Source organism: Onychostoma macrolepis, chromosome 08, assembly GCF_012432095.1.
Source record: "Onychostoma macrolepis isolate SWU-2019 chromosome 08, ASM1243209v1, whole genome shotgun sequence".
In the NCBI taxonomy this organism is placed as follows: Eukaryota; Metazoa; Chordata; class Actinopteri; order Cypriniformes; family Cyprinidae; genus Onychostoma; species Onychostoma macrolepis.
Genome location: NC_081162.1, coordinates 12519003 through 12532918, shown reverse-complemented (window position 1 = coordinate 12532918; position 13916 = coordinate 12519003). Strand labels below are relative to the sequence as shown.

Sequence of the window (13916 nt, the reverse complement as noted above, 5' to 3'; positions counted from 1 at the left end):
GGCTATTGGCAAGACAGAGTGATCTGGGTAGAGAGTTCCATAATTTAGGGGCAACAACACTGAACGATCTGCCCCCCATGGAAGAGAGGCGATATCGAGGGATGGTGAGAAGGCGAGAATCAGAGGACCGCAATGAACGTGGTGGAGAATAGGGGTGGAGCAGATTGCAGAGATAGTAAGGAGCCAGACCATTCAAGGCTTTAAAAGTAAGCAGGATAATTTTAAACTTGATGCGATAGGCCACTGGTAGCCAGTGCAGATCAGCTAGAATAGGGGTGATGTGGGCTGAACGCTTGGTGCAGTGAGAATACGAGCGGCTGAGTTTTGAATATACTGTAATCTAGCAATAGTGGTAGCTGGCAAGCCAATGAAGAGGGCATTACAGTAATCGAGACGAGATGAGACAAAAGCGTGAATGAGAGTTTCTGCATCTTTGGTACTTATGAAAGGACGGAGCTGGACAATTCGTCGTAAGTGAAAAAATGCCAATTTAGAGAGAGAGTTAATATGATACTGAAATGAAAGAGATGGGTCAAACATAACACCGAGATTTCTGACGATACTAGATGGAGTGATTAGAGTGCCAGTAATATCACAAGTAAAGTCAGCGGAACTTTGGTGGTAAGTGCAGGAGTACCAATGATGATGATCTCGGTTTTTTCCATATTTAGTTTCAGAAAATTAGAGTTAAGCCAAGTTTTAATATCCTGCACGCAAACAGAAATTTTGTCGATTTGGGTGGATAGGGAAGGCCTGCATGACGTGTAGATTTGGATGTCATCAGCATAAAAATGATAGCTAAAGCCGTGACGCTGTAGTATCTGACCCAGTGGTAAAATGTAAATAATAAACAGCAAAGGCCCCAGAACGGAACCCTGGGGGACGCCTTGTTTCAGGGGGGCAGTAGGGGATCTGAAATCCCGAGCAGAAATGTAAAAGTGTCTATCATATAGATATGAAGAGAACCAGGAAAGAGCAGTACCAGATATACCCACAGCCGAAAGTCGAGAGATGAGTAAATCATGAGAGATAGTGTCAAAGGCAGAACTGAGGTCTAGTAACAGAAGTAACGATAGAGAGCCGGTATCGCAAGAGAGTAATAAATCATTAACTACCTTTACAAGGGCAGTTTCTGTACTATGTTTTGGACGGAAGCCTGACTGAAATGGATCAAAGAAATTATTTGCCACTAGGAAGGACCGAAGCTGGGCTGCTACAGTACTTTCCAGTAATTTAGCAACAAATGGCAAGTTTGAAATGGGACGATAATTGGATAAAACTGACGGATCGAGATTGGGTTTTTTGAGAACCGGGGTAACTGCAGCGATTTTAAGTGACTGAGGAAAAGTAGTAGTGACAAGCGAAGCATTTATGAAATGAGAGATAGGTGCAGAAATTACCGAATGACACTGTTTTAAGAGAGAAGTAGGAGCTGGGTCTAGTCGACAGGTAGAGGAGTTGGATTTGAAATAAGCTCAGAGACAGAGGAAGGATTAGTAAGAGAGAAGTAGGATAGGGAATGACCAGAGGATTAGGCTCAAAGTTAAAGTTGATAGTGCTGTTCGAAAAGCCCTGGTGGACGGCAGCCGTCTTGTCTAGAAGATGATTTAGAAAGGAGTAGCAGAATTCAGCTGAACCTGCAGTATCATTAGGTGGGAGTTTGGTAAGTTTATTTACTGTGTCGAATAGTGCTTTTGGTCTGTTACTAGCTTTATTAATCATGGCAGAAACAAAACTAGAGCGTGCTAAGTGTAAGGCAGATTTGTAATTTTGAGATGTTCAAGAAAGGCTTGGTGATGAACAGTGAGGCCAGTTTTCCTATAGAGACGTTCAAGCCGTCGACGGAGCTCTTGAGGATGTGAAGGTCGGGGTAAACCAGGGAGAAGTATGAGTAGAAGGAACAGTTCTAGTCTTAACAGGAGCATGTACAGACAAAATATCAGATAATATGGAGTTAAAATTTGAAAGAATCAGTGAAGGAGAAGATAAATCAAAAACATCAGAAAGATTAGAGGAAGCAATAGAGGAACAAAATGATGTGACGTCAACATTATTACAATTACGGTAGGATATAACAGTCTTTGCAGATTTATCATGTATAGGCAAACTAAAGTGAAAGTCTATGAGTTTATGATCAGAGATACCAGTATCAGAGGAAGAGATGGAACAAATACCAACACCTGAGGTACAGATCAAATCAAGGATATGACCATGAGAATGAGTAGGAAAATTAACATGCTGAGACAAACTAAAACAATCAAAAACAGACAGTAGTTGAGTGGTGTTAGAGCAAACAACATCAACATGTATATTAAAGTCACCAAGCAGGAGAACAGGAGAAGACATGGAGCAGGCAAGGGTTAACAGTTCACTAAGTTGGGAAAAAAAGTTTGAAAATGCTTTGGGAGGACGATAGAGTAGAATGATAGTAAGAGAGTCAGCCTTCAGAACCATATATTCAAATGTATCGGTGTCGTGGAAGTCGAGTTGTGTGATACGGAGATTATCACGGTAGATGACAGCGAGACCACCCCCTTTACCATGCAGTCGTGGCCTGGACAACTGCTTATATCCATATGGCGTGAGTATGTTTAACTGCAGGAAGTCATCAGGAACTTGCCAAGTTTCCGTGAGAAACAAAAAGTCAAGCTTATTGTCAGTTATGAGTTCGTTGAGGTAAGGAAACTTACATAAGTGTGTGTTTATCTAAATACATATATATATATATATTTTATTTTTATTTTTTATTTATTTATTTATTTATTTATTTATTTATTTATTTATTTTTTCATTTATTTAAACTTAAAAAACACAAAAAATCACATTAAAAAGTGTATTTATTGTAATATATTAGTCTCATGAAAAATGTATATTATATATACACATAAATATATACAGTGCTTAATTTGAGCCGGATCCTGTTCCAGAAAATGTCAGATTTTGTATTTTTGCAAATATTTGTTTGTAAAGATCAGGCATTAACAAGTGCATTAGATCGTGACAGTGCGTGCGTGCATGCGAGACGTGAGTTTATTTGGATGTATTTGGAGGTTATATGTATTGGTCTTTGAAATATTTTTGACCAACATCAGCTTTCTTAAGTTTAAAATCGCTGTCATTGATTGGTGTTTACTGCTTAACCCACTCTCTCCAAACATTCCACTGCTCACAAAACAATAATATGCTTTGTGAGCAGCAGAACTTTTGGCAAGTGTGTAATAATACTAGAAATAATACCAAATAAAGAGAAATATTAAAATGTATAAACATTATAAACACTATAAACATAGCTATAGCCTATGTTTCCCCTCACTCCAGAACAAATCATTTAAATGTAACGGTATTCAGAACAGAACAAGAATGAAAAAAATATATAAAGCTAAAGAAATCAAAACAAAGCGAAACAAAGTATCAGGTGTTAGCTCACGTAGCTCATTCAGCACAAATCAAAATGTTCCCATATTCGCAATGTATTTGAATGTTAAACAATTATTTATTATGTAGACTAGACTTTGTACTTCACGCGCATTCGTAAATCGATGGAAAAATAATCATCCTCTTCACATGAGCTATTTGGTTGACTGTATTTTATTTTGATCATGATCAGACTATGATGTCAAGTTTGAATTGCTAGAATATGTGGTGTGTGAGTGCGCGCACGGGTGCCTGCGTGATCGAACAGCTGAATGCCTCATTTTTTGTCATACAGATAAGAGTAAGACATAATTCAAAACCACACAATAAAAATAGACGATTTGTGCTTTTGTAAAATAAAGCAAACAAACAGGATGCGCATTCTTTCATCTCGGTTTCCTTTCCGTGAACTTGTTTGCGGAGCGCCGCACCTCACATCTATTTTAAATCTGTTAATTATAAGTCAGATATATACCGCATATATTTATACCTTTCATATATAGACTATGATTGTATTTTATTTTTATGAAAACAAATTTTGTTTTGTTTTTTAAATGCAACTTACGTATAAATTTTCCTTAAATCATCCTGGCGACAAATTTTTGACCCAGGGTTTGAAAACCTGTGCCCTAGGCTGTAGTTAGGTCTATGCTGAAACTTGTGAACGATGCTCTTATAGTTGTGGCATCACTGATTAGTGACGCCATTGAATGTTCCAGGAAAAGTTGTATTGCCAGTCACGGTGCCTTTTAACTGCTGTTTGGATCCAGCAATTATTCATTTACAAATTAAGCACTATATTATATTCATTCATGTATTTAAACTAATATATTAAAATAAATACACTTTTTAATGTGATTTTTTTGTGTGATTTTTTTCAATCAAATGAAAAAATAATCTCTTATAATCTGCCCATTGTATTCCATGGAAGAAAGTAAGTCACACAGTGTGGCATGACATGAAAGTGAGTAAATGATGACAGAATTTCTATTTTCGGGTGAACTATTCTTTAAAGGCTAAGATAGGAAGTAAAACATGAGATGCAGCTCACCTCCCACCCTTTTCATCATTTGTCCTCTGGCTCCGATTCCTCCCAGCAGAGCCTCCTCCAGACGAGCCTTAGCCTGCTGAGACTTCTGCAGGGCCTGTGTGCTCACCTTATCAGAACTCTGCTTCCCCTACACACACACACACACACACACACACACACACACAATACACCACATGAAAATGTTCTAATGACATCCAGAAGACGTCTTCCTGTCCAAATCAAAGTACATCCTGTCACTGTGACTAAGCACTTCTTGAAGGTCACTGAGTGATGCTGCAGTTACTGATGTGTTTTTACCCTGTACTCAAAGCAGGAGATGCAGATGGCGAGAAGCTCCAGCAGACGGCTCAGCTGAGATGAAGGCATGTCTACAGTCCAACGCTGGATCAGATTCTGATCTGCGTTCTTGATAATCCACAGGAAACACATGAGCAGATTGCGACTGGTCTCTGCTGTCAACATGTTGCTAGTTTTCCCCGTCTGGACAAAAAGACATTGTCAAAGAATACTCAAATGAGAATTACGGTTTCTTTGGAATATGTCAGATGAATAGACAAATATCCATACATAATACAAGGCTCTCTGGAATACCAGATTATGATTGATCAATAACAGTCAAATATATCGTATGCTAAACTCTATACTCTCATATCACTCCCGGTGTTGTTGTTAACAGAAACTAAAACCGAAACTATTAAATTATAAATTACTTTCCTTTATTGAATTAAAGTGGAAATGAACCAAATGAAAAATGAATTTTTTCATTCAGTAGCTAAGGCAAAATTTCTTATTTTTCTTAAAGTACTAAAACTATAACTGAAATCCAAATAATTTTAAGCTACATAGAAATATTTTAAAAAACTAATAAAAATGACAAAAAAATGACTAAACAGAAATTAAACTGAAAATTCATTATTTAAAATAAAAGCTATTTTGAAATATTAATAAACATTATAATAGCATATAAACAATACTAAAATAACACTGATCACTCCACAGACTTTCTTATACAGTAAAATTATTTAAATATTTAGTGTTTATTTATTTCGCATGTCAATTATGTTAATTATTTTAATATAATATAATAATACAGTATATAACATTATAAAAAATTATGTTATTTAAAAACTATTCATACCACAGAGGCCATAGAGACCAGTGCATTTCTCGTTAAAGTGTTGAAAGGATTTCCAGCGATTGCCATTGCAACAGATTGATTGATGGGGGTGATGCTGTCAGGATCTTCCTCAGGCCCACCGGACTTGCCTTTACCACCACGCGAGTCAGATACTGTGAAGACAACATATACTCATTCACACATTTAAACCACAGATCTGAAAATCACGATCCATTTCAAACTACCATCATGCAGCACCAGAGAGCCACAATCCAGCAATTTGGCCCACCGGCTAAAGGCAACTCTCAAGTCTAACTGAGATTAACAACGTGACTTGTGTAAGGCAGTACCTGTGAAGTCAAGGTAATTGATGGAGTCGATGATGATGCCCACTAGAGGGAGGTAGAGAGCAGCAATCTTAGCCTTGACCTCTGGCCTCGAGCAGCGCTGGTCCAGATCGTGAGCGCACAATAAGCTGTATGTGGCATTGATGGCCTTTTGTTGTACTCTCCCCCTGTGTATACACACATTAATTAATAACGTTTGGTGAACGCACTCTTGAAAAATTCACTAAACGCTTTAGTGGAACACATTAAATGTGACTGACCCCTCTGACTCCATGTCCAATGCAGTGCTGAGCTCAGTCAGCAGCAGTCCGGTCAAGTAATGCCGCTGCTTAAAGTCTTGTGACAGATCAAACATGGCTGCGATCTTATGGTCCAGAAAACTGCATGAGCTGGAGGTCTGGTGACAGAGACCAAGGTTTTATCTGAATACTCATTGTTTCCAAATACTGAGTGTTAGATGAGGCATAACAGACACAACACAGCAGATGATGTTTCTTCACTGACCTGTGAGGAGGTGGAGGGTGACGGGGAGGCGGGAGCAGAAGCAGGGCTGCTGAAGAACAGGCTCAGGTTGAGGTAATGCTCATGACTGCACAGGACCCTCAAAAACTCCAACCTCATACTGATCAAAGTCGACACGTTCACACTCTTTGCTGCCATCTGAGACAGAGAGAGAGAGAGGATTTAATCATATTTTTAGGTCTGCCTGAGCCAAGGTGCAGTCGTTTACGCACATGTTCTTAATATGGCACTCATGCAGGCGGTGCAAGTTTTAGTCTTATCCTGTTCACTATATATCAGTTTATTATAAATAAATAAATTAATAGAATATATATCTACTTAATTAGTTAAATATTAATAGTAAAAATATTAATAAGTGGTGCTCAAGCAAGGTGATACAGGTTTTTTCTTTCTTTTTTTAAAAGAAATTAATACTTTTATTCAGCAAGGATGTGTTAAATGGATAGAAAGTGATAGTAAAAAAGTATCACAGCTCCCAAAAAATATTAAGCAGCACAATAGTGTCAACACTAATAATAAATCAGCATATTAGAATGATTTCTGAAGGATCATGTGACACTGAAAACTGGAGTAATGATGCTGAAAATTCAGCACTGCATCACATAAACAAATAATATTTTAAAGTATATTAAAATAGGAAGCCAATATTAGAATTTCTTTTATATTTTTGATCAAATAAATACAGCCTTGATGAGCAAAAGAGACTATTAATTTTAAATTAAAAACTCTTTTAATTGAATATACTAGTACATTTGTTTTATATTAATAACAAAATATTAAATAGTGTTGCAGGATCACACTAAAATATTACTCTGCTTTACTTCAAAAGTCATGCCTGAAAGGTTCATCCTGGACAAGCTTGTGATGTTCTCTGAACCGATTAGTTGTGAATGATTTCTTTCGATTAAGATTATCATTAGTGGATGAGAAGAGCTGCAGTACCTGGTTGCAGTAATTCTTCACCAGCTGAAACACAAAGCCTCGGTCCATCAGAGACATCAGGTCATACAGGAAGAAAGCCAGGCTGATGTTAACCTTCTCTGCCTGCTCCAGCTCCTGAAGACAAATAAACACACACATATCTTCTCATTAGCACTGACAAAAAAACATTCCTCCAGAAGATCTAACCTCTTGTTTGTCTCATGAGCTCCATGTTTACTGAGTTACCAAACAGTTCTTGGATTAGATTATGATCTGTTCAGATGGATTCGATCACCTTTTGTTGTTTTACTAAAATGTTTCCAATCTCAGCAGTCACCACGTTGACAATCGTGGTGATGTCATCTTTGAAACGATCCGAAAACCGATTCCTACGAGAGACTGCCTTCTTATCCAGCTGAGACACATGCTGGGTCATGCTCTTCACCTGGAGTGTGTACGTATGGACAATGAGAATAAAAAAAACAACAACTCATAAACAACATCTTATATGTAAAATTTCAAGTTGGTTTGCTCAGCAACATGTTTATATTCAATAACAACCATCTTACAAGAAGTTCAAAGAAGAACCAGGCGTATTTGTAGACGTTCTCTCTGCAGACTCCAGTGCTGACCACCATCTGAAGAGCCAGCTCCTCATGGAATAACTACAAAGACAGATGCATTTGCTTATTAGGAAACACAACCTCTGATGAAATGACAAACATCTTCGGTAATGAAGTGGCAAGTCAACCTTTCTGTTTGTGGGCCGTGTGCTTGAGCTTTGTGAAGTATTGGAGACGTTTCCAGCTGTTGAAATGCGACTGCCAGGAAGATTTAAACCCTGGTGGAAACCATATGGGAACAATAATAAAAAAAAATGCAAACTGAGTGTATGTGTGCATGTAAAAAAGACTGCACCATTCCAAATAGAACTAAGAATACTTTAAAAAAAAATGTATTTCAATTTTAATTTAAGGAATTGTGTTGTTAACTAAAACTATTAAAAATCTTTTTTTTTTTTTTTTAAATCTGTAATACAATTAGAGGTGACTACAATTAATAGTTGACGATTCAACGCTTTGATAGGAGGAGCCTGATTCGACTCCCAGTCTCGCAGTCGAATATTCGCAGTGTTACGATCATACCATTTTGGTTATATGGGGGTGCGCAATGTCTGATTTCACATAGAACTACCGGTTTTCTCCCAATAAGTTAATATACAGCCTACTGTGATAATGCTGTAAATAAGAATTTGAAAAGAAAGAAGCTTTAAATAAATATTTTAACGTGCGTGAATAAATCCAACCACCCCTATAGATTTAAGTTAAGCTTCACTTTCCATAATCCGTGACTGACAGAGGAGCATTTTGGCAGCAGGGATTTAAAACTTTAACAAGAGTTTTATCTGTACTGTCCTATACTGACACAGGCAGAGTGAAAGACTGGGTTTTTTCGATCAGGTAGGATACAAGTGATTTCAAAACATTTCATTGTGTACATATTATTTATCTCATACAGGATGCATTTGGTTGAGTTACGCTGCAGTAAAACGCTTCATTGCAGTACTACGGCGATTATCTATATTAAGAACTATGACTGGGACTGTCATATACATAACATTATAATGAGAACACTATTATAATAAAACGCTGTGAATTTTTTGAGTTTAGTTGTCGTGTTTCTGCACGTTGTTGCACAACAGGAGTTCATTCAGAGCCGTGCAGACACATTCATATATTCGGGGCATTTTGTGCAGATAAGTCCTAATATTAACATTATGTTGTACAAATAACGAACCGTATTCTATATGAGATAAATGAGTTAAATCTCATTGATCAAAAACCTGCTATCAAATGCTTCACTCTACTGGTCATCTTCAGCGAACGCCGCTCAAAACAGAAATGCAGAACATTAATAACGTTATAATGAGAGCACTATTGTAAAAAATGTTGTGAATTATTAGGGTTTCGCCGACGTTTAAATGTTAACTATCTTTTAATTCAAAACATAAAACGTTATTTTTGTACCTGAAAAAGTATGATATTGCATTTGTGTATTCATTAATTCCTGACATAAGCTGAAATAAAATAAATATTAAATGGAAAAACTGCAAACTGAAATAAAATAATTGTAAGCTGAAGTACAAAAAAAGATCTTCGACATCCTCATCATTTTTTCTTACAAAATGAAATACCAATTTCAGTATATTAATATAATATAATATATAATTCTTAAATATTTAACAAATGATATGTAATTCACTATATTCCTCTTCCTATGTTGTTTCAACATTCTGTGGCCAATTTAAATTCCAGCTCATGAATTTCATCCAGCGCAAATATAATGTTGCATTTGTGTATCTGTACCTTTCCTAGAATGTTATTGACCTCTGCGTCCTCTGGGCTCTGCGGTGCTGGTATATCAGGGTTGCTGCTGGAACGCATGCGTGACTGAAGCAGCATGAAGCCGACCGTGGTGGCCGTGGTGCGAGTCAGAGTGCTGTATCGGCTCTCTGGGTGAGCCATCAGACCTCCTGTGCCTGGTGAACATAAGTCTCAGCTCAGTGACAGACAACAACAGCGTAAGTCCCAAAGCCACTAAAAAATCTGTTCAACACGAAAATTGGATTGGCGAAGAATTACATCATTGGCAGTCAAGATGATGTCACAGGCCTACTGTACCTGTGGTGTGGATTTCATGTTGTGTGTCTGGCAAGCGGAACACAAAATACAGGTATGTTGCTAGGAGACAGTTCCTGCCCTGATGGTCCTTTGCCAGCTCCTGACTGTTGTGAAGACTGTTGACAACCGACACCACTGACTCAAATGCAATCTGGGCCAGATTTGCTGCACAAAACAAGATTAAAACTCTGTAAAGCCAGCTAACAATCCTGAACATGCATACTCGCCTACACAGTATGCAAACATCAGTATGTCAAATGTACTTCTATGCTAAAAACATGAGTTTTTTTGTCTTTCTAGTGAGTGTAATACAAAGGCTAAAGTTCTTCCTATCTGAAACGCACCAGTCTGTCCAGCAATGACCATGGGCTGCATGATGAGACGGAAGAGCTTGTCAAGGACCTGATGGAGAAACAGCACCAGCGGCTCCAGGCCAGAGGACGATAGGGAGATGATGCTGAGCTTCAGCTCGTGCTCAAACATGTTTTCAGAAATCTTCTCATCTCTCACTCGGATAGGGAATATGGTTTTGCCCTCCAGGGCGTGACACAGAGTAAAGAAACGCTCCAGGTGACTGTCCTGTGATTGAATAAAAAGATTTGGGAACAACAGCCATTTCGTTAAATGAATGCTTCTGAAATATATGTTCACTGCTATATATGTTCTAGCTTATGGCCAACCAGCATGGTCTCTCATGTGACACTGGTTAACCATGCAGTCTTGCTAGTTAACCTAGTTCAACATAAAACAACTGACATCATTCAAAAAACAACAAGCTGGACTTTTCAGCTGGGACGTGAGTTCTGAGAGTGTTTCGCACCTGTGTTTGGACTGAGGACACAGCTTGTAACTCAAGGTTCAACAGTCCCTTATGATTCTCCAACCACTTAACAGGAGGTACCTGAGCTGGCAGTTTCTGAAGGCATATAAAAAGACCCAAAGTTACAGAACATACACTATTTTCAAACAAATGAATATGCAAAGCCACAGAAGAATCATTGAATGTGTGCCCAAACGAGACATCAATGCAAGGTTCCGAAATGAAACGATTGGCATCCAAAAAAGGCAGATGTGAAATGGTTGACTGTACCTCTGGGGAATGCAGGGAATAGTTCACAGGAAGTTTGTCCAGAACGATTGGCAGACACTGCTGCCCAGTCTGCAGCCTGTCATTGTTCAGCATGGGTAACCACTGCAGAGAAGGAAGTGAAGTCATGACACTCATTTCTGTTGCGACAATGTTAACATTGCTGGAACTTTGGTTCCACCTTCCACCATCGTTAAAAACCTGGGTATAATCTTTGACTCCTCGCTCTCCTTCCTTCCTCACAGAGAGGCAGAAAGGCGCTATATAAAATAAACTTATTATTATTATTAATATTATTATTACTTACAGTTATGTCTCTGCTTATTTGTGTAGACATCACTGAAACGCTCTCTAGTGTATGTAAGATTTTTTTGTCTCTCTTATGTTCACCAAGGATGCATTTATTTGATCATAAATACAGTAACTGTTTTCTATTTTAATATATTTTTAAAAGTAATTTATTCCTGTAATGGCAAAGCAAAATTTTCAGCATCATTACTCCAGTCTTCAGTGTCACATGAACATTCAGAAATCATTCTAATATGCTGATTTGGTGCTCAAGAAACATTTCTTAACATCGTCAATGTTGAAAACAATGTTGTGCTGCTTAATATTTTTGTGGACACTGATACATTTGATACGAGACTCAAAAGAACAGCATTTATTTGAAATATTTTGTAATATTATGAAAGTCTTAACTGTCACTTTCCATCATTTTATGGCATCCTTACTGCATGAAAGTATTAATTTCTTTAAAAAAAAAAAAAAGTAAGAAAAAAACTGATCCCAAATGTTTGAACAGCACTGTATACAAACACACGCACACACAATCTGTACAGTCACTCACTGAATATCCAATGAGAGTCTCCAAACTTCCAGTCTGGTTCTGTTTCTGCTGGCAGCTGATGTGGTAAAAGGTGAACAGTAAGTGATGTTTCTCTGTTAAACGGGCTGGAAGATGGATTTTTATCTCGTCATAGAAATCAGGAGACCTGTGGAGGAGATGGAAAAGATCTCAAACCACCCTTACATTTTTGCGTGATATATTGATCACTAAAATCGTTGTAAGAGAGCATGATTACCTGTTGTGATATGTGACTGGAGTGTAGACCTCTTGAAGAAGCTCAGGGCCGCTTGATTTTCCAAAGATTACCTTTTTTTGGACAGTGCAGAGAGGTCAATATTTGCTTAAGGGCAAAAATACATAAAATGAGAACATTTTTAAAACTACTTTACAGTAATTACACACACACAACTATGAAATTCTGCCTTATGATTTTGTTATACAGACAAATGTAATTTGTGATTTAATGGTGTGTCACTTAAAGCGTACATTTTATACATTTCGTACGTCATTTATTCACAATGAACTTGAAATCATACAATACAGTAACTATTGTTATATTATTAATAATAATCATAATTTCACATTATTGTTATATAATATAGTTTGCATAAAATTGTTAAATCATAGTTTCTTTAAAGCTTTGTAAACATATTGCACAGGGGTAGAATGACAATAATTGAAATTGAATATAAAATGTATATGTTTACAAAGATTTAAAATATTTTTTCTGCTTTTAATTTATGCTTATTTTTTGGAATCCAGCTAACATGATTTCTATTATATTCCTATTATATTATCATGTTATAAAACAATATTTATAATTGTTATTTTTATTGTTGTTGATGATGTTGTGGTGAATATTAGAATATAAATGTAATGGTAATACATTTTTGACATATATAAATAAATATGAATATGGTTTTGCACTCACAGGCATGGCACAGCTAGTATCCTCACTACACATGAACTGGATTTTAACCGTAATGTTTCTGGCTGAAGTCAAACGGTTAGTAAGATTCAACCTCAGAGGATACACAAACAGCAGGTTCCTGTAACATGAATAACATAAAAGAAAATAAACCCTAAAAGTTATTTGCAGACAAAATAATTTATCCATTTGAAATCCACAATTGGGTGTAAAAACATTAACTGGTCACTAGATGGCGCAGATTGCTTACAGTTCAACACTGACAACAAGGAAGAAACTGGTTGCAACAGTGTTGCCATGTTTCATTAAGTCTGTCATAAATATGGGAAGTTGCTTCTGTTTTTCCTGGCTTACTTCCATATAGCAGTTGTTTAAATGCAAGTTTATACTAGAAATTAGTCAAATAAATTGAGCAATTCTACTTTTTCCATAATCTATAAACACCCTCTTATCCCTCTGATCACAGGGTGTTTTTAGGTAAAGCAAGTTTCTTATTTCAGGTTTGATTTGTAAGACCCGATTGCTTGTTTTTCTTATGATACCTGGCAACATTGTCCTGCATGTAGTTTTTCCATCTATTTGTGTTCATAGTAAATGAGTGACTAATACCAACCACAGTTCTGCACTCCAAATTCTGACAAACCTTTTTACTCAGAACTAAGAATTTTTTAAGGTTAGTGATTAATCACTGCATCCCTTTTCTGCTAGATCTCAGCCTGACAAATCATGCGTGTGTATGTGTGTGTGCGCATGTTTGTGTGGTTCATGAGGACAAAAATTTGTTTAATGACATGGGTATGACAACATGAAGGTGATTTATGAGTCTTTATTCAAAACGCTTATAAATCATTCAGAATGATTTTTTTCGGAAAATCTAAAACTGCACAGTTGCCTGAAAGGGGTACACGGTTTAAGTGTAGGATGATAGAAAACACCGTTTGTACAGTATAGAAACCATTACGCCTATGGAGAGTCCCCGTAAACCATAAAAACCAACGTGT

General features: G+C 37.0%; 1 protein-coding gene across 3 annotated transcripts in view; it reads right to left on the bottom strand.

Moving 5' to 3' along the window:
• Nucleotides 1-13916, bottom strand: part of dock8 (dedicator of cytokinesis 8) — a 44485-nt gene that overhangs the window by 8379 nt on the left and 22190 nt on the right. For all 3 annotated transcript variants that reach the window (XM_058785529.1, XM_058785530.1, XM_058785531.1), the window contains 18 exons: nt 12919-13036; nt 12223-12293; nt 11988-12132; nt 11144-11245; nt 10874-10969; nt 10398-10632; nt 10054-10218; nt 9739-9911; nt 8124-8213; nt 7942-8037; nt 7668-7817; nt 7394-7507; nt 6434-6589; nt 6190-6326; nt 5933-6096; nt 5604-5755; nt 4763-4945; nt 4466-4592 (listed from right to left, as the gene is read on the bottom strand). In XM_058785529.1, the coding sequence (XP_058641512.1) occupies nt 4466-4592; nt 4763-4945; nt 5604-5755; nt 5933-6096; nt 6190-6326; nt 6434-6589; nt 7394-7507; nt 7668-7817; nt 7942-8037; nt 8124-8213; nt 9739-9911; nt 10054-10218; nt 10398-10632; nt 10874-10969; nt 11144-11245; nt 11988-12132; nt 12223-12293; nt 12919-13036 (2474 nt within the window). The remainder of the gene's footprint in view (nt 1-4465; nt 4593-4762; nt 4946-5603; nt 5756-5932; nt 6097-6189; nt 6327-6433; nt 6590-7393; nt 7508-7667; nt 7818-7941; nt 8038-8123; nt 8214-9738; nt 9912-10053; nt 10219-10397; nt 10633-10873; nt 10970-11143; nt 11246-11987; nt 12133-12222; nt 12294-12918; nt 13037-13916) is intronic.